The sequence below is a fragment of the Alligator mississippiensis genome, chromosome 15 (genome assembly GCF_030867095.1).
Source record: "Alligator mississippiensis isolate rAllMis1 chromosome 15, rAllMis1, whole genome shotgun sequence".
Classification (NCBI taxonomy): Eukaryota; Metazoa; Chordata; order Crocodylia; family Alligatoridae; genus Alligator; species Alligator mississippiensis.
Window position 1 is genome coordinate 253,883 of NC_081838.1, and position 26,857 is coordinate 280,739.

Sequence of the window (26,857 nt, forward strand, 5' to 3'; positions counted from 1 at the left end):
CCCAGGGAGCCAGTGGGATGCAGGCAGCAGTTTGCCAGCGCCAAACCTGCCAGCTCCTGCGGAAGTGCTGCAGGGTGAAAACCGGACTGCTGTGGCCAGAGGGCTCTGGCCCCCACTGCCCAGGCTTCCCTGAACACAGAGCAGCTCCCTGGGTGCAACGGCAGGGGCGAGACAGACCCTGCCCCAACAGCGCCATGGTTATCAGCGCTGGTTCAACCATGTGGGAGGAGCCCTGGGCCCTGCCTTGTGCCAAGGGGGGCAGGAGCCTCCAGCTCTAGGCCAGCCCTGTGCTCTGGGGTGCACGGGGCAGGGCACAGCATCAGGATCAGGCCTGAGGCCCTCACACAGACCAAGTGGGCAGCGTCTCCTGGGAGCCAGCACCAGGGAACTCACTGGTGTCCCCTGCCCCGAGGAAGAGAAACCCCAGCTGGGACAAGCCCCCAGCAGCCCACGAGCCACAGCTGGCTGCAGAGGGGCCGGTCTGGCTGGGGCAACCTCTGTCCAAGACAACCTCAGCTCGTTAATCCCACTCCCCCGCCAGCACGAGGCCAACCCGGCACCGGCACCGTAACCCGCTCACATGCTGCCTTGGGGCGGCGGGCAGGGGCACACGGGGCGGCACAGCGAGGACTTCCATTTTATTGAGGCAGTCTTGCCAGGCCAGGGGGCAGCAGCACTGCTGTCCTCCCACGTGTCCGGGGCAGGGGCGGCTGTCCCCCGCCTGCGAAGCCGCGGGGCACCGAGCTGCCGCTGCAGGTCCAGGGGTCCAGCGCGTCCTCGGCGGTGACTGAAAGCCAAAGGCTGGGGCCGGGCCGGGCCGGGCCGGGCCGGACGCGGCCGCCCCGCCGGGCTCAGCTGGACGGCGCGGGCAGCTCGAAGCTGTAGGCGATGATGTCGGCGCAGCGCAGCAGGGCCTCGCGCTGGACGCCCAGCGGGGTCTGCAGCTCCGACACCTGGAAGTTGAGGATGTCGCGGTCGGAGGCGCCGAACAGGGCGGAGACGCCGACGCGCTCGTGCAGGGCGAAGCGCACGGGGCGGCCGGCCATGGCCAGGAGGCTGCGCAGGTACCGCTCCCGCAGCGCCACGCGGCCGCGCTGCTCCCGCTCCAGCTCCGCGCCCGCCGCCACGGGCCGGGCCGTGGGGCCCAGCGCCCGGTACCGCGCCGAGCTGGGGTCGAAGCCGCGGCTGCCGCCGTCCGGGCCCCGGGGCAGGCGGGTCACGCCCACGGGCACCGCCATGGCCGCGGCGGGACTGTCCGGTCCGTCCACGTGGCCCCGTCTGCACCCCACTTCCGGCTCCCACTTCCGGGTTCCGGTCCGGCAGGGAAGCGGGTCCGGCCGGCGGCGCGGCGCGTGCGCGCGCGGGGTTCCGACCTCGCCCCTAACCCGGACTCGGCGCCCGGCTCGCTGCCCGGGGAGGACGCGGCGCCGAGCCCCTCCTGGGGCAGCAGCCTCTCTCTGTCTCTCGTCCCACAGGCCACGGGGGCCTTTATCTGCCGAAACCGCAGCTTTCCATCTCCTCCTCCTGTGCCACCCCTTCCGCCAGGTCGGGGCTGATGCGGGCTAGGTCGGGTGCCCTCACGGGGATGTCCCGAGCAGAATGGTTCCCCCCCCTTGCTCCAGGTGCCAGGGGGGGTTAAGCCCCGCGAGGCGCTGGCGCTGGTGCAGCCGGGGCGGGGGCTGGGCTGTGCCCGTGCTCCTGGCACCAGCCCGCAGGGTCCCGGCCCGAGGGTCTCGCCCCTCTGCTCAGGCTGAGCCCCCGCTGCACTGGGCAGGGAGGGAGGGGTTTCCCCCTGCTCTCTGGTGGTGCGGGGGGTTTTGCCGCCTCGCCCTGGGGTCCCTGCAGCGCGTGCTGACAACACTTCGCAGAAGCAGGACGTCGACGGCCTGGTCCCCTGCTTTCCCAGGGCGATGTCTGCGCTGTGTCGGGGTTGACGGTCGTACGCAGAGTTCAGGCGATGGTTTGTCTGGGCTGGTTCGGACGGGGCCGATCCCGCCTCGGGCAGGGTGCACTAGACGTGCCTCCGGAGCTCCCCCCAGCCCCGCGGCTCGCAGAGGCTATGAATAATGCAGCCCTTGGCTACCAGCTTGTCAGGACAGCCGCTTTCTTTGCAACTTGACGGGAGCAATCGTGACGATGCACCGCGTCCTCTGCAAAGTCCTAGAGCTGCCTGTGACCCAGCGTCTCCGTCCCCTCCAGCCCTGTCCCACCTGCCAGCCCAGCACGCCTCGGGGGAGACGCTGGCCCTGGCCCTGGCCCAGCGTGCGGGGAGGCCTGCGTTGGGAGCAAGCCGGCACGTTCCTGAGAGCGGCAATGGTGACCAGCTTCCTCCCAGCCCTGTTTACAGCTCAGCGCTGCGCTCGGTCCTGCCACGTGCTGTCAGCCCTGTGGACCGCGCCAGCCCCTCTCTGGCTTGGCCGACGGCCCTGCTTCCAGCCAGGGCGATAAGGGCTCGGGGCAGCCCTGCACTCGGGCTGGGGGAGCTGCTTCTGAGCGTGCGTGTCCTGGCTGCAGGCCGCGTGGGGCGGAAGCAGGCTTGGTGCCAGGGCTCCCGGCCCCAAAGGATTGTCTCGCCTCGGTCGCAGCCAGAGCGGGGCCGGACGGGCGTGCGCAGCTTCCTGAGAGATAACCCCGCTCTCCCAGCTCTGCTCCAGCAGGATCCGTCCTGCAGGGAAAACGGGCTTGCAGCAGCCAGACAAACAAACCCATCCCAGATAAGCACGGAGGGGACTTTCCACCACGCCTGGTGGGGGCAGGGACGGTGCTGGATGGAGTGGCTGAGACTGCAGGGGCCTCGATGCTGACAGCTCCTTATCAAGGAAAACAGCCCTGGGCCATGGTCTCTGCAGCCCCAGACAGGCCGGCAGCCTCTTCCCCAGCTTCCTCTCTCCCTTCCTGTAGATGGGACCCAGCCCCAGAAACGCCCAGGGGCTGCAGGCGCCAGGACATTGTGCTGCCTGCCTCGATGTCCCTGCTCCAGGGACTGCTTTGGGGGCAGTGTCTTCTGGGTGGGTTTGACAGCCCAGGGCAGCTGCCTGGGCAGCCCAGAGGGGCTGTGGGGCAAACCCAGACGGCCAAGCCTCCTGGAGACTTTGGGCCTGGGGTGCAGCTGAGATGAGCTGAACAGGGCCCAGCCTGGGCTGTTTAGAGCCGCTGTCTCCAGCTGCTTCTGGGGCTGGAGCAGAGGGCAGGCAGGGCCTGGTAGTCAGCCCTGGGCACCTGCCTGGCAGTTGTCCTGGCCAGAGGCAGAACAGAGGCATTCATTGCTCCCCCGGGATGAGGTCCGCGGGGCAGCCGTCTGCAGGCGAGCGAGCGGTTTTAGCCTGGCCGGGCCCTGGCATGTGGGGAGCAGAGCAGAGAGGCCGCGGGACAGTCATGCTTGGTGGGGCCGGGCCAAGAGTGCGGTGCTGCACCGTACGGCTTTGCTGACCTCCATGGCCAGCGGCAGTGCCAGCAGACCGAGTCCTGTGGCAGGCAGCTGGCCTGGCCTGGCCTGTGGACGTCTGCCCTGCTGCCCTATGGCCCCGCAGTCGGGGGGAAGGGTCCAGCCCTGCTGCCTCCGGCTGCCTGTGGCTGCAGCAGGGTCCCAGGGCCCTGTGCCTCCCCGGAGGCCGCGACCGTCCTTCCCAGCAGACGCCAAGGAGCATGACCATGTTTGCCAGAGGATTTGGGGAGTCTGGATCCCAAGACCTGCCTGGCTGCTCCTGGTCTCAGGGGCTTTGCTCCCAAATTTGTCTGGGGCCCAGGGCGGTGCAGCTGGATGGTGCAAAAGTGCCTGGTCCTTTGGAAAGGGGCAGCGGAGGGGACGGCACCTGCTCTCACCCTGCGCCGGGGGGGGGAACAGAGGTGAGGCTGCCTGAGCCCGGCCTGGGGGTAGCAGGGGATCCCCATGCCTGGAGGAGGACCCGGGACTTGGGGTTTCCCCACTGCCTGGGCAGGGTCCAGGAGCCAGGCAGGGAGAGGGGGCAGAGCAAGAGCTGTTTGTTCTGGCACAGGACACGGCGCTGACCTCACGTCCTGCAGCCGCGGGACGCTCCGGGGCTTTGGCTGGTGTCCCGGGGAGGTGCTGCGGGGCAGGCAGGTTCCCAGCGCCAGGGGTGGCAGGGCTGGGCCTTCTCGTGGTGTGGGGGCAGCCCCCAGCACCCAGCGGTGGAGACTCCCTCCTGCAAGGGAAGGGGCCCGCTCTGCCCTGCATCACCGGAGGAAGCCAGAGACTGCCCTGTGGCCCCAGGCTCCGCCGGTAAGCACCTGCCCTTGCCACCCAGCTCCTCGGGGGGACTACATGGGACTGGCAGCACAGACCTCACTGCACCCCATCGCTGGCCCGCCCCTCCAGCCCTTGCAGCCACTGCCCTGCCCCATCCCTTGGACTCCCTGCTGCCCCCAGGAGCCTGTCCCTGCCCCCACCCCTTCGTGCCCCCTGCCTCCCCTCTGGTTCCCGGAGCTCCTGGTCCCCAGGCCGCTGCTCCCAGCAGCTTGGAGAAGGCCTGGGGCAGAGCTCGCTCTGTGCCCAGCCAGTGGCACATGGCCCCTCCGCCTCCAGCGACATCCTGCCCCCTCCGGGGACCCTGCTGCGGGCAGAGGTGGGGTCCCTGCATGGCCTCCCCTCCAGCGCCGTCAGTGTCGTGCAGCCAGGGAGGTAGGTCCTGTTGCACCACGGCATCCTATGAGCCCAAGCTGCCGCATGGGGCAGGCTCCAGGGCCCCGTGCTGGCCTCAGGCCCTCTGTGGTGGCGGGAACCTGGGATGAGCCGCTGCCCGGCCGATCCGAGTCCGCTGGGGCTGGTGGCAGAGGGAGCAGAGACCAGGGCTGCTGCTGAAGGAGAGGTGATGGCCTCGTCCGTTCCCAGCACCAGCAGTGGATGCAGAAACCCAGTCCGGCACGTCCTGGTCCCAGCCCCGGGGCTCCTGTCATTGCAACCAGGGTCAGGCTGACCACAGCTGTCCTCAGAAATAGCGTCACCTTGGGCACTTCACTGGTGCGTCATGTGGGACAAGGGCTTGTAGGGTCCCAGGATAAAAGGCTCTGTCCCAGGGGAAACCTGATGTGTTCTCCCCTGCTTCCTTCCTACTGCCCACCCAGTCTTTGGCCAGCTCATCGAGTGCAAATCAACCCTGCTTTATCCTTGTAGGCAAGGGACGGTGATGTGGCTGCAGAGCCAGGAGACCCCATCGCCCGCCCACGCCAGCCTCCCCCATCACTACCGCAGTGCGTGTCCAGGCCCTGGGGCGGCGCAGAGTGGCCTGGGGGGGGGAAGCCCCCGACAGGGGGTCGGCGTCTCACCAGCTGCTCCCTGCCCCGGCTGCTGCAGCTGGCTCGGGGGGCAGCCTTGGCTCGGGGAGAACTGCGCGGAGGTGCCCCCGTCCAGGCTGATCTGAGGAGGTGCATCCCCCCACGCCCTAGCCAGGCTGATCTCTGTCTCCTGCAGCTCCATGATGGTGCCCGCTTGCCTGCCTCTCCTCCTGATTCTGCTGGTGCCACCCATGCTGCTGGGGACCGAGGGCACCCCGGGTCCTGGGACGGCTTCTCCGGGTGCCGCCAGCACGGCTGTCCAGCCGGTCCCACCGCCCATCCTCGCCTGGGCCCCGCAGGCGTTCTGGGGGAGACGCCTGGGACCACACGGCTGCCCTGAGCTGCGGCCTGCCCGGGCTGTGCCCCAGTACCTGCTGGACCTGCACCGGCACCGGCACCGCTCGAGGGCAACCCCCTCCCTTGGTGGTGGATGGCTCCCATTCCCGGGGGGGCGCGCAGGGAAGGCCAACACCGTGCGCGCGTTCCAGCACCGGGGTGAGGCCCTGGCTCGGCTTCCCAGTGCCCTCCGGGGTCTGCCGCGTGCAGGGCTGCGTGCTGGGACAGACCTGCTCTGCTCGGCCCTGGGGAGACGCGTCTGGTTCTGGGCCCCACGTGTCCCGAAGGAGTTGGACAGGCTGGGAAGAGTTGGGCGCAGGGCAGTGCACGCGATTGGGGGTCCGGGAACCAGGACTTGCAAGGAAAGGCTGAAAGAGCCTGCGGGGGGGAGAAGAGTGAAGGGGGATTTGATCCCAGCCTTCAGATCCCTGCAGGGCTGTGGGAGAGGGGATGGGGACGGCCGCAGGGGACAGGACTAGGAGCACTGGCCTCAAGCTGCAGCAAGGGAAACAGGCTGGAAATGAGGAGGGACGTCCTGGCTCTGAGGTGGTCCAGCACTGGAGCAGGGCCCAGGCCGGACTGACCGGTGGCTGAGATGGTTGAGTCAGGGCTGATCCTGCCCTGAGCAGGGGCTGGACCGGACGTGACCTGGTGGGTCCTTGCCAACCCGATTTCCCTGATTACCACAGGCGCTCGCCCAGTCTGCAGCCAGGGGAGAGCAGGGAGGGAACAAGCAGGTGCTGGGATGGACCCGAAATCAGGCCAACTGGGGGGCAACGCTGCATTGTCGAGACAGCGCCGTCCGGCCAGGGAAGCTGGCCCCGCTGGGTAGCGCTGGGGACAGCCCGCGCTCGCCTGCTGCGGCCCCGACTGCCGCTAGGAAATGGGCTCAGGGGACGCGAGCTCTCTGGACACACGGGGCTGTCCAGGGACCCGTGGCAGCTCCCCCCTTGCTCTGCTTCTGCTGAGGGGGTTTCTCCCGGGGCACACGTGGGTGACTCACCCGCTCCGGATGTGGCCTCCCATGTCGCACGCGCGGCCCCAAGCTGCAGCTGCGAGTTCCCCTCCAGCCCGCGCTGCTTGTGTGCTTTGTGCAGGTGGGCAGCAGCGGGGCCCTGAGGACGGAGGAGCGGCAGGATGGTCCTACGTCTTGTTCAACATCTCGGGCCTCCCCGACGAGGAGGAACTGCTGGCTCTGGAGCTGCGCTTCTCCCGCCAGGAGATGGTGGCCCAAGGCTCTCGCATCAGCCTGTACCACGCGCCGGACCCCTCCGAGGTGGCTGGGGGCCAGCACTGGCTGCTGGAGCACCGCGTCGTGGCTCAGGACCAGCCGAGGTGGCAGAGCTTTGACGTCACAGCTGCGGTCCGAGTGGGGAAGCGCCAGCTCGGGTTCCTGGTGGAGGTGGTTCACAGAAACAGCAGCTCGCTGTGGGACCTGCACCTCCGAGCAAGACGCTCCCCCAGGGAGGCCGAGGGGCGGTGGGCCCCAGAACGGCCTTTGCTGGTCACCTACAGTCACGACCAGAGGAGCAAGGCCCTGAGTGCCTGGGGCAAGCGGAGCAGAGGTCAGGCCACCAGCCGAGATGGGAGAGCAGGCAGGAGGTCTCCCAGGCCCCGGAGCAAGCGGAAGAGCCCAAAGACCAAGAAAGGCCCGGCCTGGTGCCACAGGCACCCCGTTTGTGGACTTCAGGGACATGGGGTGGGATGACTGGATCGTGGCTCTCAGTGGCTACCATGCCTTCTACTGCCACGGGGAATGCCGCTTCCCCCTGGCCGCACACATGAACTCCTCCAGCCACGCCATGGTGCAGACGCTGCTCAGCTCGGTGAATGCCAGCGTGCCATGGACCTGCTGCGTCCCCACCATGCTCAGCCCCGTGGCCCTGCTCTACCTGGGCCAGCACGACGTCGTTGTCCTGAAGACCTATGAGGACATGGTGGTGGACGGCTGCGGGTGCCGCTAGAGAGGGCAGGGAGCCGTTGCAGGCAGAAGGGGCTCCCTGCACGTGGGCCCGCATACTGCCCACCCCAGCTTTGCTGCACCAGCAGCACCCGCACGGGAGCAGGGGCAGGCAGGCGGGGCTGTGCGGCCGTGGGCCGGTGCCAGTGGGGAGCATTCGTGGAGCTCTGTGGCTCCTGCCTGCGCTGAATGAAACGAGTGGAGAGAAGTGGCTGCCCTTTTTGTGGGGGAAAAGGGTCTAAGCTAGAACCCAAATACGTGCTCGTCTCTCCCCGAGCCGCGCTCCCCCCAGTTTGTGTGCTTCCTCCTGGCCCCAAGTGGGTCCGATTCAAGCAGGCTGGAGAAGAGCCTGGCAAATGTGTGCCCTCCAGCCTGGTGGTCCGAGGGCTGTGCTTGAAGTCAGAGACGCAGTGAGGAGCTGATATAGACCCTGCATCTCGCAGCTTCTGGGTGAGTGCCCAAACCACTAGGACAGGGGTGTCCAACTCAAAATGAGCTAGCAATGCGGATCTAGACTGCCGGGCTTCTTGCCACAGCCACCAGCCCTGCCGTGTTGGTGCCAGCAGCCAAGAGGCTAATGCAGCATTTGAGAGGCCTGATCTCATGCTCAGGTCTGCACATGCACAGCCCCGTGCACACCCAACAACGTGCAGCCTCCTGCACGTGCTCCATGGCTGTGCAGACCGATACACGTTTGTGCTGCACGTGTAACAAAATTGGAAGCCAGGCCTCGGTGCTGGACATGCTGCTCATGCAGCTGGAAAGCTGCATTTTGGGTGCATTGAGGGTAAGAGAATTCCACCGTCTCGCTACTGAGCGCGTGCCAGCTATGATCCTTCCAGGCTCGTAACCCGGCCAAATCTGAGCAGGTTTGGACGGGGACGGCAGAAGACACATCCCCGAGGCAAAGTGCACCCTGCTTTCAAGACCCTCCTCTCACGAATGCAGGTGCTGGAGTGCTCCAAAACCCCCATTACCGCTGCTTTTTATTTAACAGGCAAAAAAACCTTATTTCACCCTAGCCTCATGCTCAGAAACAGCTGTTGTAATTTAGGCTGTAATTTTCTACAGGAAATCACAGCCCGAGCAGCTACGGCTCGACAAAGACACAAATCACTGAAATCAGGGTCTTATAATGGGAACCTCAATAGCGGGCAGCGCAACCAGCCCTGCCCGAAGCCACAGCAAGACACAGCAATTGCTACGGCTTAACTCAAGGATGGCTTGAACACTTTAACGGCACCTGTGTGTGGATTTGTGTGTCGTAGAACTAACCGGGAATGCTGAAAAACCAGAATTATTCCATTATGAAGGTTATTCAGGAGAGAAAAAAGCCACCTCATGGTAGCTTTCCTGAGGTATTCAGTTTTTAATTACTTATAACTTATATATAAATCTGCTGTTGATTTCTTGAAGTTCTTTATTAATCCATTCTCTTTACCCAAAGTGCAGTAAGTTTGAGGAGGCTATGCCATCATTTTTAATCAAAACCAGCAGGATGAATCCCAGTTTTCGGTGCAAAATGGAATTAATTCACTCTAAACTATAGGGTTGTGACCAGCTGCTGGAATTTCTGCACCAGGCTCGCGGGCTTGCTAGCAGGGCACAGGTGCCAGGCAGGTTTTTGCAGTGCTCTTAACAGGATGCATCTCCCTGGATGGGTGCTGCGGTTGTGGCGATAACGTAACCGCTCTCTATTTTGCAGACTGTGTTTGCGGGCTGAGACCAAAAACACGCCAGGTCAAGGCAGATCTGTGCGCCAGACATGCTTTTGGTGTGCCACTTTGTAGGACATCAAGTTAACCCGCCTTGTTCTGGTCTGATGTGTTCTCCAATGTTATGATGCAGCTTCATGGCTCGTGGGTCACACGTGATAGGACCTAGCCATCCCGGTGCTGGACAAGTGTTTCATGTGGGGTGCACTGGTCTCTGCATTTTCCAAATTGCAAAGTGGCCAGCTGAGACCATTTCTGGCTCAGCCTGTTGTTGCGGCCAGCACAGCCCCTTACCGAGGAAGCTGGAACAGAGCAGGAGCGGAGAGTTTGTGACCAAAATAGCTTTAATCGCGGTCAGGCAGCTGGTCCGACTGCTGCCTGGGGGATTAACACTGGGATACGTTAATTCCAGCGTCTCTTACACAAACCAGGGATTTCATACATTTTACCTTTTTAAGTCAGAGCATGGTCGGATGACGCAGAGCTGCGCCGCGCGCCCCCACAGCTAGCAGTAACCCCCTACCCTCCTGTCCCAGTAAAGCCTGGCTCCGCACCCAGAGCAGCCTGTAGCTCTGCCCGTTCGGTTCCTTCGGGTTACTCCTGATCCTGCTGGTGACCGATTCCCCTCATTACTGTATTCACCTAGTTTGCTCCCTTTCAGGGCTCGGTCCGGTTTGCTTCGACGCCATCAAGCGGGCCGTCTTCTTCGAGGGTATCGGGCCTGTTGGCTTGAGCAGCTTTAGCTGATTCCAAGTTTGGGAGGAGTTTTAGCAACTGATCTGTTCCAGGCCAATCGGGGCCATCTTTCAGTTCAAAGCGAGGCCTTTGGCTGAGACAACCCCTCTCATTTCATACAAGACATCAAGAGACTTCCCCCTCCCTGCTCAACGGACAACAGGCTTGGTGACCCAGTTATGCAATTGTCCCGCACGTCCCCTCGCGCGCACACGACGAAGGTTGACGGGAGCTCACGTCTAGTCCAAGCCCCGCTCCAAGCAGGCCAGCCCCGACAAGGCTTTGTTGAGCTGGGTCTTCAACGCCCGCGAGGACGGCGATCCCACCGCCCCCTGGGCGCCTGCCCCAGCGCTTCCCCACCCGCCGCGCCAGCAAGCTTTCCCTAAAGTGCAGCCTGAACTCCCCCGGCCGCGCCGCCCCAGCCGCCGCGCTTCGTGTCCCGCGACCCGCTTCTTCCGGCCCCGCTTCGCGAGGAGGAGCTGGGGCTGGCCCTGCTCGGCGCAGGGGCCGGACTAGACGTGCCCGCCGAGGTCCCTTCCCTCCACCCGGCCCGTGCCCCCGCTTCATCCCCTGGAGCCGCATCTGCTCTGCGGGCTCCCGCGTCGCGGCGTGCGGGGCCGGCCGGCCAGGCTTCGCCTCCGGCAGCGGGAAGCCTGGTGACCCCGGCCGTCACCAGACCGGCCCGACGGATGCGTTTATTTGTCGGGTCTCGGCGGCTACAGCTGTGTGAAGTCGGAACGGAAAGGACTCGGATGCAGCCGGTGCCGGGGCGACGCGCGGGTGTTGGTGCCTTCGGCTCTGCCCGGAGAGGGGCACGTTCACGGCGGGAGCGGGGACGCCCCTCGCCCGGCCCGCGCACCCCACGTGGCCGCCCAACCCGGAACTGCCGCCCCGGCCCGCGCGACGCATGCGCAGAAGAACGCCAGGCACAGCCCCGCCCCCTTCCTTAAAGGGCCCCTCCGGCACCCGGCGTCGGCGTGCGTGACGTGTGCTTGCGTGAGGCCGCGTGTTCGCGGCAGCGGATTCGTGCCTTTTTTATTTTTTTTCCCTTCGGAGCGTTGCTGCTGTCGCGGGGCCGCCTCGGGCCTGCCCCCGCGCGGACAAGCGGCGGAGCCCTCCATTCGCCTCCGCGGGGCGGCAGCGAGCCCCCGCCTCCGCGGCGAAAGTGCTGTGCCGGAGCGCTCGGCTGCCGCGCCGGGCGATGGCCGCCGCCAAGGGCTGAGCAACCGCCGCCGCCGATTCGCCACCAGCCGCCTCCGCTCCCCGCGGCCGTCGGGCCCCGGCCCCGCCCCGCCCCGTCCCCCCCCCGTCCCCCCGGGGCGCCGCCGGCAGCAGTGCGGCGGGGCGCGCGGCGGCGCGGGCCCGCGTGGAAAGTGCGGGCGCGGACGGGCAGGCCGCTGGCGCACTCGCTGCGGCGCCTTCCCGGGCCCGGTGCGGACGGGCCGCCACCCGCGAGCGCCGCCCCGCGCCCGGCCCCGGCCCCGCCATGCCGCCCGGGCCCGCCTGAGCGCGCACAGCCGGCGCCGGCCATGGAGGGCGCGCGGGGGCCCCCCGCGCAGGGGGACCGGGCCCTGGGGGACGCGACGGGCCCCGAGGAGCCCGCCGCCGCGCCGCCCGGCGACGACTTGCTGCTGCTGCCGCTGCCGCCCGGGGAGGGCGAGGCGCCGGTGCGGGGCCCCGGGGGCTGGCGGGCTCTGGGACGGGGTCGGGGTGAGGGGGCTCCCCCAGGGGGGTGGGGGGGCTCTGGGATGGGGTCGGGGGTGCCAGGGGGTGCGTGGCCCCAGGCGGCTGCCGCCGAGGGGTGCCCCGAGGGTGAGGAGGGAGCTCGGTGCCAGCCCCTCCGCCCCGTGCGTCTCTTCCCCCCAGAACTGTTCCCCGGAGGCGGAGAGCCCGGGCGCGGACCCGGCCCAGCCGGCCCAGGCTTCTCCTCCCGCCGAGGACGGCAAGCTCAAGCCTGGCGCGAAGCGGGTGACGTTTCCTTGCGACGAGGACATCGTGTCGGGGGCCGTGGAGCCCAAGGACCCCTGGAGGCACGGTAGGGTCCCAGGCTGCCGAACCCGGCTCCAGCGCGTGGCTGCTGCAGCCCTGTCAGAGGCTGCGTTCGTCTCCGTGGTTGGGTTCAACGCACAGCGGGGCACGAGCTTCCCAAATTGTTTGTTAGAGCCGGAGACTTCGCCGGGGTGCTAGAAAACGTTGCAAGCGCTTTGTTGCTACACGGGACGACGCAGCTTGAGGCTTGTTTTAGCTGGTGAAAAAACGGCCGGGTTTGTTTGTGGGGCCGCGCGCAGGCTTTGTGCAGGTGTGCCCAGTCGTGCGGCTTTAGCAGTCCCAAGTGCACGCCGAGCTGGTGTTTGCTGGCGGCGTGCTGAGCTTTTAAACAGAGGTGGATGTTTTATAAGTTGCATTCTTGCGTCCGGACAGAGTTGTCCAACTTCTGTTGTAACCGGTGGCTTGTAAGAATAAAACCCCTTTCTTAAGACCGCTCATGCCGGTCTCTCTCTCTCTCTTCCTGTTTTTCTTTATTTTGCTTAGCTCATTTGCAGAAAAGCAAACATCTCACTGACCTTCCAGATTTATAGTTATTGAACTCAGTCAATGCTACAAAAAGAGATACTGCTACCATTATTAAAAGCCAGTGCACTTACCCAACAGTCACTGCTAATACCTCAGTTTTGTAAATTAGTTTGAAGTCATGTAAAGCTAATGTTACCTTCAAGTAATGTGTTGCATGGTTTTAACTTTTAAAATAATTTTTGTCAACTGGATGGTGTATACGATGTAGTCGGTGCCCTTACTGTTTGCTTCCTGCATGTGCTCGGTGTTGAAGGAATGTCAGTCTGTCTGACCAGGATTACTTCACCTCCTTGTTCTGGGAACGGATTTTGAGGGAAGCTGTTGAAGCAGAGGTGCAAAAGATCAGGGTGTTGCGTCTGAGAAACGGTGGCATTTTGAACCGGTTACAAAGAAGTTGTATTCTCTTCCTACCTTTGCTTTTTAAAAAGCAGTCTTTCTGAAATGCTCTTTACCTTTTCTGTTGTTGAACACTGACGGCCTCTGGCTAATGAATCAGTATTTCACAAGCACCAGGTTTATTTCCCCAAATTAAATGGGACTGCTTGGTTCTTGATGTGCTCAGGTATGTTGTCCTGTGCTGCTTGTTACTGGGCATGCTCCGTGAGGGAAGTGCACCAAGCAGCGCCGCTTAGAGAAACTCTGTCAGCGTTTCTAAATGTAGGTTTAACGAGAGAGGGACAGAGACGGGTCATCCCGTACAGGGGTGGTACTAACAGTACTGAATTCTGCTAATCTCTGTTGTGTTTGCAACAAAGAGGTGGATTGGTTCCTAATGGCCTGAAACTTTATTTCACCATGTATGTAATTTTATTGACATTCTTTGTATTCTTCTGCCATAGTATGGAGGAGAGAAATGTTGAAGACTTATTCTTCCCTAAATAAAAGTATTACTTGCCTTTTGAAAATTGGGTCAGATGCTAGGAGGGGATAATGATACTTCAGGCCTGAAGATATCTCTTGCTTTTCATAAATCCTGCTGTATTTACATAAATGTGAATGGGTAACTTGCCTTTTGAGTGACAAGCTTGCATTTACAGATGAAGTATTTAATTTCTTTAGTTACTGCAGCAGCAGGCATAATTATGAAGAACTGCAATGGGGGGGTGAGTAATGCAATGATCTTAACATTCTTTTTACAACAGAAATAATCAGTACATTTTAAGTGACCGTTCCTTTTAATTTACTGTGTATAATAACTGTATTCCTGGGAGTCATGTTAAAATGAAGGTTTTGTTTCTGCTAACTTCTGTCGTGCTCAGTAAAGTGGTGAACAGGAAACGGATGATGGTAGAGTACAATAGAGCACGGGGTGGATGGATATGGAATGGCCAGCTGTTCATTTCCCAGCTCTTGTCCTGGCACGGTTGGGTGGGCAGCACTGCGATAGGGATATGATGCTTGCACTGGTGCCACTGTACTGATAGCGAGGGACTAACAGTTAAGTTTAAAATGATGTCAGAGCATATGGTGCAAGAGACCTACTTAGGGCAGATAAGTTGTCTTTGGCTGGCTGAACTCCTGACAGTCATGGGGCAGGTTGGAAACACGTGCTCCCTGTGTGTCACGGGCACAGAGAGCCAGGTTCACACAGTGATCCGGAGTGTTGCTGCCCCAGGCTCTTGGGTGCCCGGCTCTAGGACTGTACAGCGAGTAGGGAATGTTGGATGCTTTAATCAAGGGTGAAATGCGTGAGGAGGCTTAGGGGCCAGGCCAGAACCCAGGACTCCTTCCTCCCAGAGTAGTGCCCTCGTTACTGGTGAATCGTGCTCCCCTTGCTGCACCGGCTGGCCTTCTGAATCTTGCGTTCCTTTCTGCACCACGGAGCAGCATCAGTCAGGAGAGGTGGAGCGTGGCTCATCCCAGCCTACCCTGCAACTCATAGGTTAGAGGCCTCCCACTGCAGTTTGACCTCCCGTTGGGCTGAGGGTCTCTATTGAGGGGCTGCCACTTCCCGGGGAGCACTCAAATCCTCAGGCTGTTATGTGCAAAGGAGATTCTGCTGCCACCTTGTTTTGTCCTAAATGCCAGTGCTCTCAGCAGGTGCTAAGCTGTTCAGAGGATGCCTAGTGGGTCTGATCCTTTCGGAGACTTAGGCATGGGGACACAGTTTGTGAATCCAAACAGATGAGAGAGGTACGGAAACGATCTGCTTGGCTGAGGGGACAGGACCTCTGAGCATGTGCAGTAGCAGAATCTTTCTGGCAAAAATGTAGGTGCATCAGTGATTAGACAGAGGTTTGGTGGATCACTTGTTTGGATTTAGGCACTTGTATTCTGCCTCTGTGCTTCCTTGGACCTGGCCTGTAGCGCTGGGATGCAAGGGAGGGAAGGAACCCTGCTGATCTGAATGTGATGGCTTGTATCTTTCAGGCCTGCTGTGATTATGCACAAGTGTGCAAAGCCTCTTTCCCTGCTGTAGTCTCTGAAGTGAGTTAGGAGCTAATATAGAGGCTTTGGATTTGCTCACGACTCCTGCATCCAGCTGACAGGTGCATTCCTCACACCTTTCACTTCTTCCCATTGCCTGTGCAGCCTTAATGAGCCGAAAAGTCGAGGGAGGTCTGAATTGGGAGGGGGGTGTATCTTGATCCACCCTTGCTACCTGTTAGGAGGGTTTAGCTCTGCCTCTTCCAGAAGTTGCAGAGTAATGAAAGTGACAGTTCTTCTGGAGTTACTGCTGTGTGGGAGGTTCTGCCTTTATTGGCCAACGTCCCAACTATTCCCTGTCAGAAATCATAGGACTGTATCCTTCCTTAGCATTAGAAGGACGGTGAATCCTCTCTCAGTAGTGGGAGGAAGCGTGGGGAGTGAACAAGAACAGCATAAGGGAAACTCTAGAGCCCTGTCTTGATTAGGATCCAACCTGAAGTTGGGCTGGGCTTAGCAAATGCAAGCTGGATAGGTCTGACCACTGTGCAGAAGTGGGATGATGTTTGACAAGTTGATGGCTTTAGCGCTGGTTCTAAAGGATCCCGTGGCACCCGGTAACGTGACTGAGCGCTGTGGTGTTTCCAGGTAATGAGCTAGCTGACTGGCATCTTTACCAAATGGTCACTGAACCAACAAAAAGGCAGTGCAATTTTAGGAAACAGTGAGGATTTTATAGAAAATCTGGCTATAGAAAGGGATCTTGGATCAAGTGATCATTAGGTGAGTCAGTTAATTTAAAATGGATGCAGAGACAGAGAAAGGTCTGTAACTAGGGTCCATGAGTTCAGAAAAGCAAACTTTCAGAAACTGCGGGAATTGGCTAGGGAGGGTGACTGGACTGAGGAGCTGGCAGATTTGAATGTGAATAAGGCATTGAATTACTTAAAGTCAACAGCATCAATTTTATCAGGAATTTGCATCACAAGTTAGAAGAAAAAACCTGGAAGGGAAGGGCTGTCACTCTGCTCTGCTTGGATAAATATGCCTTTCGGACAGGATGTGGAGAGCAAGTGGGGAACCTGCAAGGAACAGACAAAAGGGCCAAGAGATGAGGAGAGCTGTGTCCTGTGGGCCATTGGGCCTTGTGAAGCTACCTTTATGAGAAGAGGGGCTTGTTTAGTCTTGAGGGGTGTGAATAATGCCAGAAATATGTCCAGGGGATAAATGTTGGGGTGGGGAGAACTGTTTAATTTGATAGGTAGATCTGGTATGGATGGAGCCTGCTGACACAGAGCAAGGGTAAGGGGAGCAGAGGCTACAGTTGGGGGGTGGGTGGGGGGGGGATGGGGCAAGAGGACTGGGGTGGGGGAATGGGGCAAGAGGGTGGTGCGGTGTGGAGGGAGGGGGGAGGCAGCAGCTGCAGCTATGACCCCAACCCTGGGTAAGGGCAGCCTCCTGCCCCACCACTCTCGTACTCGATTCGAAGAGGGGCTTTTCCCCCTTGTTAAATGGGAGCCAGGGGCGTATGTTAAAAACGAGTAAATGCAGTGTTTAATGCTGCGTTTGGCTCGTGATCAGACCTGAGGAAGAATGTCTTGTATTCAGAAGCTTGTCTAACTCGACCCCAACTACGTAGTTGACCCAATGAAAGAAATCGGCCTAAGAGATCCTTGCCTCTGGCATTGTTTCTGGACCGTCCTGGCTACATCGCTCTTACATTACCGTTTAAAAAGTGTCCTGTCATCTTTTGTTGCTTTGGCTCATTGCTGAATGAGTAACTTGCTTATCTGTACATCTCCTGGATCTTAAATGTTTGTCTTTCCTGCTTCCTCCACTCCTGGTCTTCTAAGAGCAGCTGTTTTTAAGTAGTAATGATGTTGAGAAATTCTTATCCTCCTAGAGTGACTTTTCCTGTCTTATGATTTTCTTCCCTCTTTCCACCTGCTCCTCCTCCATAAGTACTTGATACCAAATTTACTTAAACTTTCTTAATTTATTCTTTTCATGACATTCTGAATTCTGTGGAAGGATCTTCTAATCTGAGGCATGGTGCAGAGTTTGTATGGGGCAGATTTTCCCTGCCCCTGTGACACTTCCCTTTCTGGGTGGCTTGTCGGATTAGAGCATTTTTGTTTTAACTTAGATACATCAGCAAGAACAGAGAGATGTTTGATTTAGTGGATATGTAGGCAGACCCTATCCCTCTTGCCCATAATCAGGGACACTTGTGCTTTCCAGAACAGCATGACCGTTAACCAGCCTTTGTTTCCTTACTTTATTCTGTTTATAAATACCAAGATGTGTCCACCCCAAGCTGTAAAGTTGTGCATCTGAAAAATGGTAGATGCCCAAACAGGCACTATCCGTGAGACTCTTCCACTACGCTGGCAATAATGACCTTCTCTAAGCCAAGACAGCGGGGAAAATAGGTCTTTCCCTCCCACTGGGGATCTTTACAGGGAAGCTCTGTAACCATATGGCCAGCGCCACTGAAAAGAGTAGTTTTAGGCATTTACTCTGTGTCTTCTGGACTGTCCTTGCGCTATTGGGGAATACCAGGCTGTCACTTTAGGTGTTTATATGAGAGGGTTGTACTGGTTTAACCAAGTAGGAAAGAGAGAGACTTGTGCTAAAAGAGCCGTCAAGTGTCCTTGAAGTGAAACAAATAGCCGTAAGGCTTTTTTGTTCTCTTTTTGCTTGAGAATACCTGGTGGGCTTGTTTTCTGATCCCAGCCATTAAGAAGTTCTCTAAGGTTAAAGGTTATCCCAGGAGATGTTCTCTTAAATGCCAGTTTGTCTAAAATAAGCTCCTTGAGAACAAAGATGATTGGAATTGATCAACATACCTGTTTTGTACAAACACTTGTGTCTGCCAAAGTGCCTGTAGGTTACTGCAGGAAAACGACAGTAGCAAATGAAGGTACCTTGTGAGAGCAGGCCACTGGGTCTTAATCTTTTCTGACCTTCCTAGCAGGCAGCATGTCAGCAAGAGGGTTTGGTCTCTGGTGTCTCCTGTCAACCTTTCCCAGCCCCTCCGGTATCTTCCTGTCTGGCAGCCTTTTCCAGGTTCTCTAACACGTCTTTATTTTACCGTCTTACGGCTGCTTTCTGTGTACTCTTGTGTTTCAGTCCTTGGGAGGGATTGCTTGTTTCAGGCCATGTCTGTGGAATGTGTTGCAAGTTCTTCATTGTTATAATCACTAATTTGGTACCTGAACTCTTGCATGCATTTTTCTGCAGATGTGCTGCATCCTACTTCCGGGTAACCACTCCCTGCATTCTGACTCCTGCTTGTTCTAACCTATTAATTATACTTCTGTGATATAGCTGTCCTGGCTGGAAGAGTTGAGATGAAGGCTAGCTTATTCCCAGCTTCGCAGGGCTCATAACTTTCTTGGTATTCTGCTCTAAATAAAGATCAGTGCTAATTTGACAGATCACACACCTCTGTTTCCAAAATTAATTTATGTCTTAGCTGATCACATCTGCTTTGTATTGCATGTGTAGAGGTGGCCTTGTATGTAGCTAAGGAACAGATTATTTGGTGCTTTATAGCTCAAAACCAAGACTTTGAGTTAAACTAGCTCCGTCTTGTCCAATGTTATGATGCAGCCGAAAGGTAGTTAGCGATTCAGGTCAGTGTAAAGGCAAACGCTTATTTTCATGCTGAATTCAACAAGATAATGCCATCATTGCAGTAAACACCTTATGTTCTATTGCCACAGTTTTCCCCTTTCAAACTGTGCATAACAGTTTGTTTTGTGCATGGTCTTATAGAAGTTTAGCTACTTTGGGGGCTTTGACACGCCTGGAGATGTAGGAATTTGGAAATACGGAATAAGCATGAGGAGGGTGGTGAAGCACTGGAACAGGCTACCCAGAGAGGTGGTGGGATCTTCCATCTTTGGATGTTTTTAAGACCTGGGTGGACCAAGCCTTATCTGGGATGATGTGGTTGGGGCTAGTCCTGCTTGGAGCAGGGGGCTGGACTAGATGTGACCTCCGGAGGTCCCTTCCAGCCCTTGCTTTCTGTGATTCTATGAAATGCCAGCTCTTAATTTTCACTTTTTTTTTTTGACCCTGGAAAATTACAAAACAATTTTTCTGTTTCAGAGTACTCGGAAAACTGCAACAGGTCAGAGTGCTTTTAACAATAAGGATTCCCCCTTGAAATCTCTGGGTTATCTCAAGGTGTCATGGCACCCTGGTTGAGAATCACTGCTTTAAATCTAGTCCTTTCCTGGTGTTGTGAGAGTGCCTGTACCTGTCTTGCTATTCTTCAGGTAGTTTTTCCTGTATTTGAATTCTGTGGGAGCGTAGGCTACTGATATTTAGTTAACATCTTAGGAAATGAGAACACTAAATGAGGGGGAGAGGGGAAAAAGGTGGGAAGAGAGAGGTCACAGGTGGGAGATAGTTGAATGAGATGTAGAAGAAATGGTAGACCAGTTAGTCTTTGCAGTGTGGCCCCACCATCAGATGTTATCCAGGAGGGTCTTACGATATGAAAACATATCACTGCCTCAAAAACAGGGCTGGAAGGGATCTGCGGAGGTTGTCTAGTCCAACCCCTTGCCTGAGGGAGGATCATCCCTATCCAAACCATCCCAAGCAAATCCTCTATTTCTCTAAACTATTATTAAAACTACACGGGTGCCCCTGTTGCACAACCACAAGGCATAGCACCCCAACCTGCCACGGGAAGCCAAGGGAAGACGGTGGCCAATGTCCTGTTGTTGCAAGGATTGCTAAAATACCCTGGAGTAATCCGAGGAGGAGGGCTACTCCCCCCAGCTACGGAGAAAGTACAAACCCCTGACTGTCCCTGGCAGTCTGACCGTGGGATAAAATTCCTTCCTGCTTGTATCGGCTTGTCTTTTACTTTGGCATCTCCTCAGACAAAGGCTGCCTGGCACAGTCAGTCCCTGGTGTCAGGGAACCTGGGCTGTGCGTCGGTACCCCGCAAAGAACTGGATTCTGTGCCTCTGCCATGGAGTAGCTGTAGGAACCTGAGCACGGTGCCCCTGGGGAGGTCCCTGCTTGTCATTCTCAGTGTGGTTCCCAGCTTGAGGTGGGGTGGAGCGTACAGTGCACTGTCAAGTGCTATCTCTCCGTTGGGCGTGACAGGGTGTGTACCTCTGCCAGTAAGGGTGGACACAAACCTCGCCTCTGTGCTGCCATAAACATAAGCATACAGATGTCCGTGCCCCTTGTTGCGCCACAGATGTGGCCGTGACAAGCTGTATCCGTTTGTGTTGCTGTTCAGTGGCAGGTGTCTGTTTACTTCACGGTCCCTCAAGGCCTGGGAGGACCTGGCACCCCTTGTCCTGCAGCATCAACAGGTGAGACAGCAGGTGATGTGCTTCAGTGTTGGAAATGCACATCTGCTGTCCTTGGGCATGTTTGGCCACAGCTGATGCCACTTCAGTTAGCACATCTGTTTCTGCCTTCAGACAGTTCTCCTGCAGCCCAGACTTTCCTCCAGACTACACCAAGGCAGCAGCCACACAACCAGTGGCTAATGTTGATAAAAACTGATAGCTGCTTTACCGCCTGAACAATGTCCTCACTGAGCACCGAATGAGTATGTGATTGGGCAGGCTAGAAAATACTGTTGTACCAGAGGGAGCAGAGTCAAGGTGGTACAGCTGGCCTTGAGAATGTAGTTCTGACTCTCGGGCCCTGGGCTTTGAAGTTTGTAACTTGACAGATTTTTTTTTTCCATATGTCACTAGAAGCATCTCCAGTGTGACTCCAGCTCTGGGTGGCATCTTTATCTTCTGTAACTGATCGCTTTTAAAGTCACAGTTGGCTCTTTTATGGATGTTAGGGCAGGTTGTATCTGAGGAGGGCATTCAGGGGGTGTGGAGACATAATTATCAAGTAGTAGTTAAATTTTATTTTGGTTGGGAACACACTTTTTATTTGTAAACTTTGCTTCGAACCATTAAATTCCGCCCTGTGGAGTAACATCACTCTTAAATCACTTTGCTCATTTTTCCTGGCACTGTTTTATTTACCTACCTGGTCTATAAACCAAACCAGAACACACCCTTAAATCTGACTCCTGGTTTAAAATCAAAGAGTTTCCCCTGGGGTGCTAGCTCTTAATTTTTTTTCCTTGTTTCCTGCTCTTTACACTGATAATATGGCTGTCTCTGTACTTTATTTTAATTTCCTAATGGACGGTGGAACTGTTATTGCTTGATGAAGGTTTAATCTGGGCTCAGTATGAACATCTGTCTGGACCACCAGTGTAATGCAAACTGGAAAACTTCACCAGTGACTTTGTGTCCAGTGTTGCTCAACCAGGATGCCACTGCACGCTAGGGTGCCTTGAGATCCTTTCAAGGCTGCTACAAGGCGCCACGCAGTGTCAGCACTGTTAGGTGTACAAACATGATTCACCCTAGAGATGCCTTAAAATCCATGGTGGTAGGGTCCTATTCTGACCTGCTGTGGTCTTTCTGAGTTATTTGCAACAGAAGAATTGCTCTGTTGTTTTTTCTACGCTCAGAAAAACGAGTGAAAACTAAGAGCTGGCATTTTCTGAGGGGTGCCTTAAGTCTAGCAAGGAGTGCCTTGAGTCTAAAAAGGTTGAGAACCACTGCTGTAGTCCGTCACACCTGAGCTCCTAAATAAACAAGTAAATAAATAAACCCGGTATCTTTGGGAAGGGGTAGCCCATTTTGTTTCTCTCAGCCTCAGTATGCCTGCCTACTTCGTCAAGAATACTAGGTGCATCAAGCTGCAGAGACTTCTTAATATAGGTTTCATGCTTCATGCTCACGTACTCTGAAGAGGGAAGTCTAGGGCCTCTTCGCTGTCATTACTCTGAGAGTCCTACAGAATCGTTAAGCAAATAGTCCTTGCTGTACTTGGTAGCCCCATGTCCTGTTTCTCACTGCAGTGGTACTTGCAGACCACGATCCAGTTGCCTCTCTGGTCAGTTGAGTAGACTGGGTGCCTCCAGTTTCTCGCTGTAAGGCCTCGTCGTTCTGTGAAACCCCACCACTTCACCATCTTGCTGAAGCGTGGACAACAGAAGTAGGCATAGTGTTCCAGGCGTGTCCTCTGCAGTGCTGTATGCAACTATACTGTCATCACCCTCTTTCCTGCTCAGTATTTTGGCGCGTAAACAGGACTGCACTAATTGTTGTAGCGACTACATTGTGCTGGGAGTTCATGTTCAGCTGGGCATCTCTAATGCTCTTAAAGTCCTTTTCAGTTGGTTTTTACCAAGACATTGCCCCCCATTCTTCGTGGATGTTATGTCTCTCCTTTCCTAGATGCGTTCCCTTGCACTTGACTGTGTTACAATGCATACTGTTTGATTGATCTGAATCGATGTATATTAGTTGCCTGACCCCCGTCAATTTGTCACCTATTGACTTGATCAGTGAGGTTTTTCTGTTAGATTGGTGGAGAAAAAAATGAACAGAGCTGGGCTACAAACTGGTCCTGGAATTGTTGCTGGAGAAATACCATTCTGAGATTCATCAGCCCCCTTTATCTTCCTTTTTGTGGTATTGATTTTTTTTTTTCATGGTACAGATTCATTACTCACTGTCATGTGATTCTGTCTCTCAAGTGCACTGTGTCAGCACAGTAACCTTTTCCTAACCAGATGTAATCTTGTCAAAAGAGATCATTTTCCATGAAACCTTGGCATTAATTATTTTGTCCTTTAATTGTTTATTGATAGACTTTGGTATCACTGTTCCATTAATTTGTCTAGGATAGATGTCAGGCCGAATTACAGGAAAGCTTCTCTTCCATCCACTTTTTCTCTAGCAGGCATATTCAGGTTTGACCTAGAAAGATTGCTCTTATGCAGCTGGAGGTCTAGTTTAAACACTGTTGTCTCTACCACTGGCTGGCCTCTAAAATCTGTATTTCACGTCTGTTTTATTAAAAAAAACATAGCGCTGAAGTCTAGTCCCTGTTGACTTGGGAACGAAGATGCAGTTAATGATGTAGTCTAAGAACTTGGAGATAGAGATTTCCATGTGCTGCCTGTGGAAGAATCTCCCAGAAGTCGGGGAGCTTTCTGGCTCCCTCATTTCTAGATTTTTGGTGTGATGCAGATTAAATTAAGGTTACTCAATGGTTTTTCCTTTATGTAAGACTCTACTTTCAGTTGCTTGTAATGTTGAGACACACGGTTCATCTGGACTGAATGTTTTTTGAAGACTCGGCTGCATGTGTGGACACGTTGTTTGTTTTTTTTGTTTAGATGTCCTCACACAACGGCGTGGGAGCCCATGGGTTTGCAGCTGGCAGGGGGGCAGGAGTTGGTTGAATCTCCCGAACCAGCACTTGCAAAATGCACACCTTGGGGTTCCTGCACTGGTGGTTTTGTTACTAAGATCTGGTTTCCGATCCCGTTGTGCCGTTAAATGAACGTTTTTGCCAGTGCCTTTGCTGTGTCTACTCAAAGTTCCTTTTTCAGCACCTTGCTTTTGCTGGTGATTGATGCCTGTGCTTCCTAGCAGCCTGCGGCAACTTCATCTGAGCATCCTCATAAGCGTGGAATGTGTGCTAGCAGGTTTTAGGATGAATGACTTGGTCTTTGCTGGAGCATATCTGGCATCCAGTGGGGACCCCTCTGGGGATGCCTGCTGTACGTGGAAGCATCATCCGTGCAGCTGGATAGCATGGTTTCAGCTCTGTTGGTAGACTGGGGCCAGCTTTCATCCCGATAGGTGAGGTGCCTTAGCTGTGGTGATGTGAAGGCCTCGACTTTGGCGTAGATGAGCTGCCCCAGGATCCCTGTGCTAGCCATGCTGGAGCTGGCATTGCTGTTTGGTACCTGGGCTTGCTCACATGCAGCAGTTGTGAAGAATGCTGCCTGGATCTGAAGACATGACAGGGCAGGCTTGGACATGATGCAGTGACCTGCTCTGGTGAGGGCAGGAGTTTGCTGGTCTTGGGACACACTTCTCTCTGAACCCCTTTTTCCTGTCCCCAAGTGAAGGATGTGGAGCTGCTGGTGATTATCTTGCAGTATTGTGTGCACCTTGCTACGTGACTTTGAAGGGTTGATCACTTCTGGAGTGTGCCCCACACCCCAGTCACCAGCACCTTGCTGGCAGAGCTGGTGTTGTGGCATTTCCTGTCCTGTTGCTTTGATGCCAGGTATTTTCTCTCTCCTTTTTTCAGAATGAATTTCTGCCTTGGGCTGGTGCAGTTTGCTAGGCAAGTTTGGTCTTGCAAGATGGCCAAAGGGAAGCAAAGAACTGGAGTTGTGACCACGTGAGTCACTGCTTCTGGCTTTTTGGGTGGGGACAAATGTTGTATTTGCCCAAAGTTCACTGTTGATCCCAGAAAGTCTTGTCAGCTTCTGCAACTTCTTATCTGTCCCTTCTACCACCAGGCAGTGCCTGGTGCAGGACTGGCTCGGAAGGAGCAATACCAGTTAGTTGCCAGCCGGTGTCTTTAATAGGCTTGCTTGTTTTGTTTTTGCAGAGAATAAAGTAACTTTTTCCTCCCCAGAGAAGTGCTGTTCCTCTTGTGTGGGAAGGCAGTGCCTTTATGCTTAGCCTCTTCAATGTTGACTGGAATAAGCTGTTGAGCAGTGGTCCTTTGTGGGATACCCCTGTCCAGAATAAGTGATGTCCTCCTAGCTCCCTGAGTGTGGGAAGTATTATAACAGGTTGCTTGCTCCATGTACAGGCTGCATTTGACAATACTTTTTCCTGAATACATTTAATTTGTGTAGTGCGTAAGGAACTCTGCTATTGTTTAAGTGGCAATCCTGGAATTTGATATGTTTGATAGCTTCCAGAAGACCAAATGGGACGGCCTTCCAAAATGTAGCTTTCCCATTTCATGTTTAACCATTAACCTTGTCGACAGGCTGTTTCCCTGTAAAATGATACCCAGAAATATGTGATTTAAAATGAAAACCAAGTTGAAACCATCTGGCAGCTCGGGATTACTTTGCAGATGCTGTGCCCAGAATGGCTTGCTCCTTGTGGCAGGCCTCTGAGACCTGTTCCTGGCTACCTGCTCCTACGTCTTGTCCTCCCCTTCCATCTGGGTGTGTGATTTGCTGCTTCTGCTACATTGGTGGGTGGCTTGTGGCTTCTGACTTTATAGCTTGGGTTTTATGGAAACCTTAAATACCTCTTGGAGACGTGTCTGTGCTGTACTTGCACTGTGAAAAGCCTGCGCTTGCACTTGTGAATGAAAGCTACGAATTTCCTTAACAAAATGAGAAGCAAAATGTGCATGTTCAACATCTGGCTGCTTTGCATTTTTTTAGATAACTCCTGGTGCAAGCACTTTTCTGCAGCTTTGATTCCTGGTTATTCTCTGACTCTGTAAAGATCCACAGAGTTTAAGGTCAGAAAGGACCCTGAAATCCCCCAGTCTAATGGCCTGCGCTGCTCAAATTAGTGTCCCCGAGGCACAGCTCTGGGCCTAATGATCTCGGATTTGGGTCCTTGGGAGGCTAAATTGTTCTCTGCCTGTGGCATACAGGAGGGGCTGAAGTGATCAGGGGACTGAAAAGGCAAGATGTGCCCAGATGTGGGTTGTGAGGCATACCCAGTGTTGCTCAAGGATGGTGACCAGTCTCAGCAACAGCTGCCAGGCTGATCGAGGGTGGGAATTCCTTCCCAACCTCCACTCGGACTGGTTCCTCTGAGACAGCCAGACAAGGACATCTCTGTCCTGCTTCAGAGTGGTAGTCCGCCCCCTCAAGTCTCCTTTCTCTCCACAATCATTATATCCCTTCACCCCCCACCTCCACCGTCTTGTGAAGCATCAGGGAAGAACACATCTGGAGCCATGCAAGTGACTGGCTGAGGCTCTGAAGCGAGACTAGATTGTAGCAGCTGTCAAACAGCAGAGTTTGGATGTTCTCCCAAGGGCTCAAGATTTCAAGGCCAGAAGACTATCGGGGCCACTCAAGGCTTCCAAGCCATGTACACGGGCTGGAGAATTTCTCCCTTGTTAAAGAGTAATAATCCAAAACGCATCCTAGTAAAGCCAAGGGCAGGTAACACCTGCCATTTCTCCCCTGCAGGTGTACTGTCTAGGGAAGTGGTAACTGTCTGCTGCCCATCCTCCTGCTTCTGCTCGACTTTCCAAAGTGTGGAGGGCCAGAGGAAGGACATGGGGTCTTGTAGGAAGATCTCTTTGAGGGTTTTGGAGGAGGAGAGGGTATTTGGGGGAAAGGCTTGGTTTGCAGCCATTGCGATGGTGAGTCTCAGGAGTGAATTTCAGGCTGTGGAAAAACTTCCTTTGTTTGTTTAAACTTTCTTTTGCCAGGCTTGTTTGCATTTGTGTGTCCTTGTATGTCCCCTCTGTTCAGCAAGGTGAGAGATGGCAGCTAGTGGATTCTTCTTTACTTTCTCAATGCCACCCATGATTTTATAGACCACTAATATCTCTCCCCATCTTCCATGAGCTGAAAAGTAGCTTATTTAGTCTCTCCTGGGTATGCCATTGCTTATCCTTGTCACTCTTCTCAGGCCCCCCCTTTCCTACTTTACTGTGTCCTTTGAAGTTGTGGGGGAGGGATCAAAACTGCATGTGATGATATTAGAGGTATGGGAGAGGTTTCTTTGCCTAATGACTTTGGAGGAGTAGGAATTTGGGGAAAAACTCCATCTTTTTTATATGTTGCAAACACGCATGCCTGCCACATTGAATAAATGCAAGCTGCTTCTTTCTTCCTTGCATCATTTTTTTTCTAAAGGCTTTCCAAACATGCTCTTCCAGTTCTGTAAACACCCTTCCTAACTGAGCCTGCCAAAAAAGAACCTTTCCAGAATTAAAAGGAAATACTGCATAGGTTTAAGCCTCAACAAAATTTTTTGCGTTGATCCTCAGAGTAGACTTTGTGTTGCAAACATTCAGTGGTTGG

The 26,857-nt window shown here is 55.6% G+C and overlaps 2 protein-coding genes and 1 pseudogene across 2 annotated transcripts in view; 2 read left to right on the forward strand and 1 right to left on the reverse strand.

The window, feature by feature from the left end:
* Window positions 1-621: 621 nt before the first annotated feature.
* Window positions 622-1,251, reverse strand: GEMIN7 (gem nuclear organelle associated protein 7). The gene has a single exon (XM_019485855.2). It carries the CDS (start codon window positions 1,236-1,238, stop codon window positions 852-854), a length of 387 nt encoding a protein of 128 aa, XP_019341400.2. The 5' UTR covers window positions 1,239-1,251; the 3' UTR covers window positions 622-851.
* Window positions 1,252-4,166: 2,915 nt separating this feature from the next.
* LOC106738073 (bone morphogenetic protein 2-like) lies at window positions 4,167-9,003 on the forward strand (annotated as a pseudogene).
* Window positions 9,004-11,487: 2,484 nt separating this feature from the next.
* PPP1R37 (protein phosphatase 1 regulatory subunit 37) overlaps window positions 11,488-26,857 on the forward strand; it is a 68,836-nt gene continuing 53,466 nt past the window's right edge. The window contains exons 1-2 of the mRNA XM_019485856.2: window positions 11,488-11,705; window positions 11,905-12,073. Coding sequence (XP_019341401.2) covers window positions 11,568-11,705; window positions 11,905-12,073 — 307 coding nt within the window. The 5' untranslated portion in view covers window positions 11,488-11,567. The remainder of the gene's footprint in view (window positions 11,706-11,904; window positions 12,074-26,857) is intronic.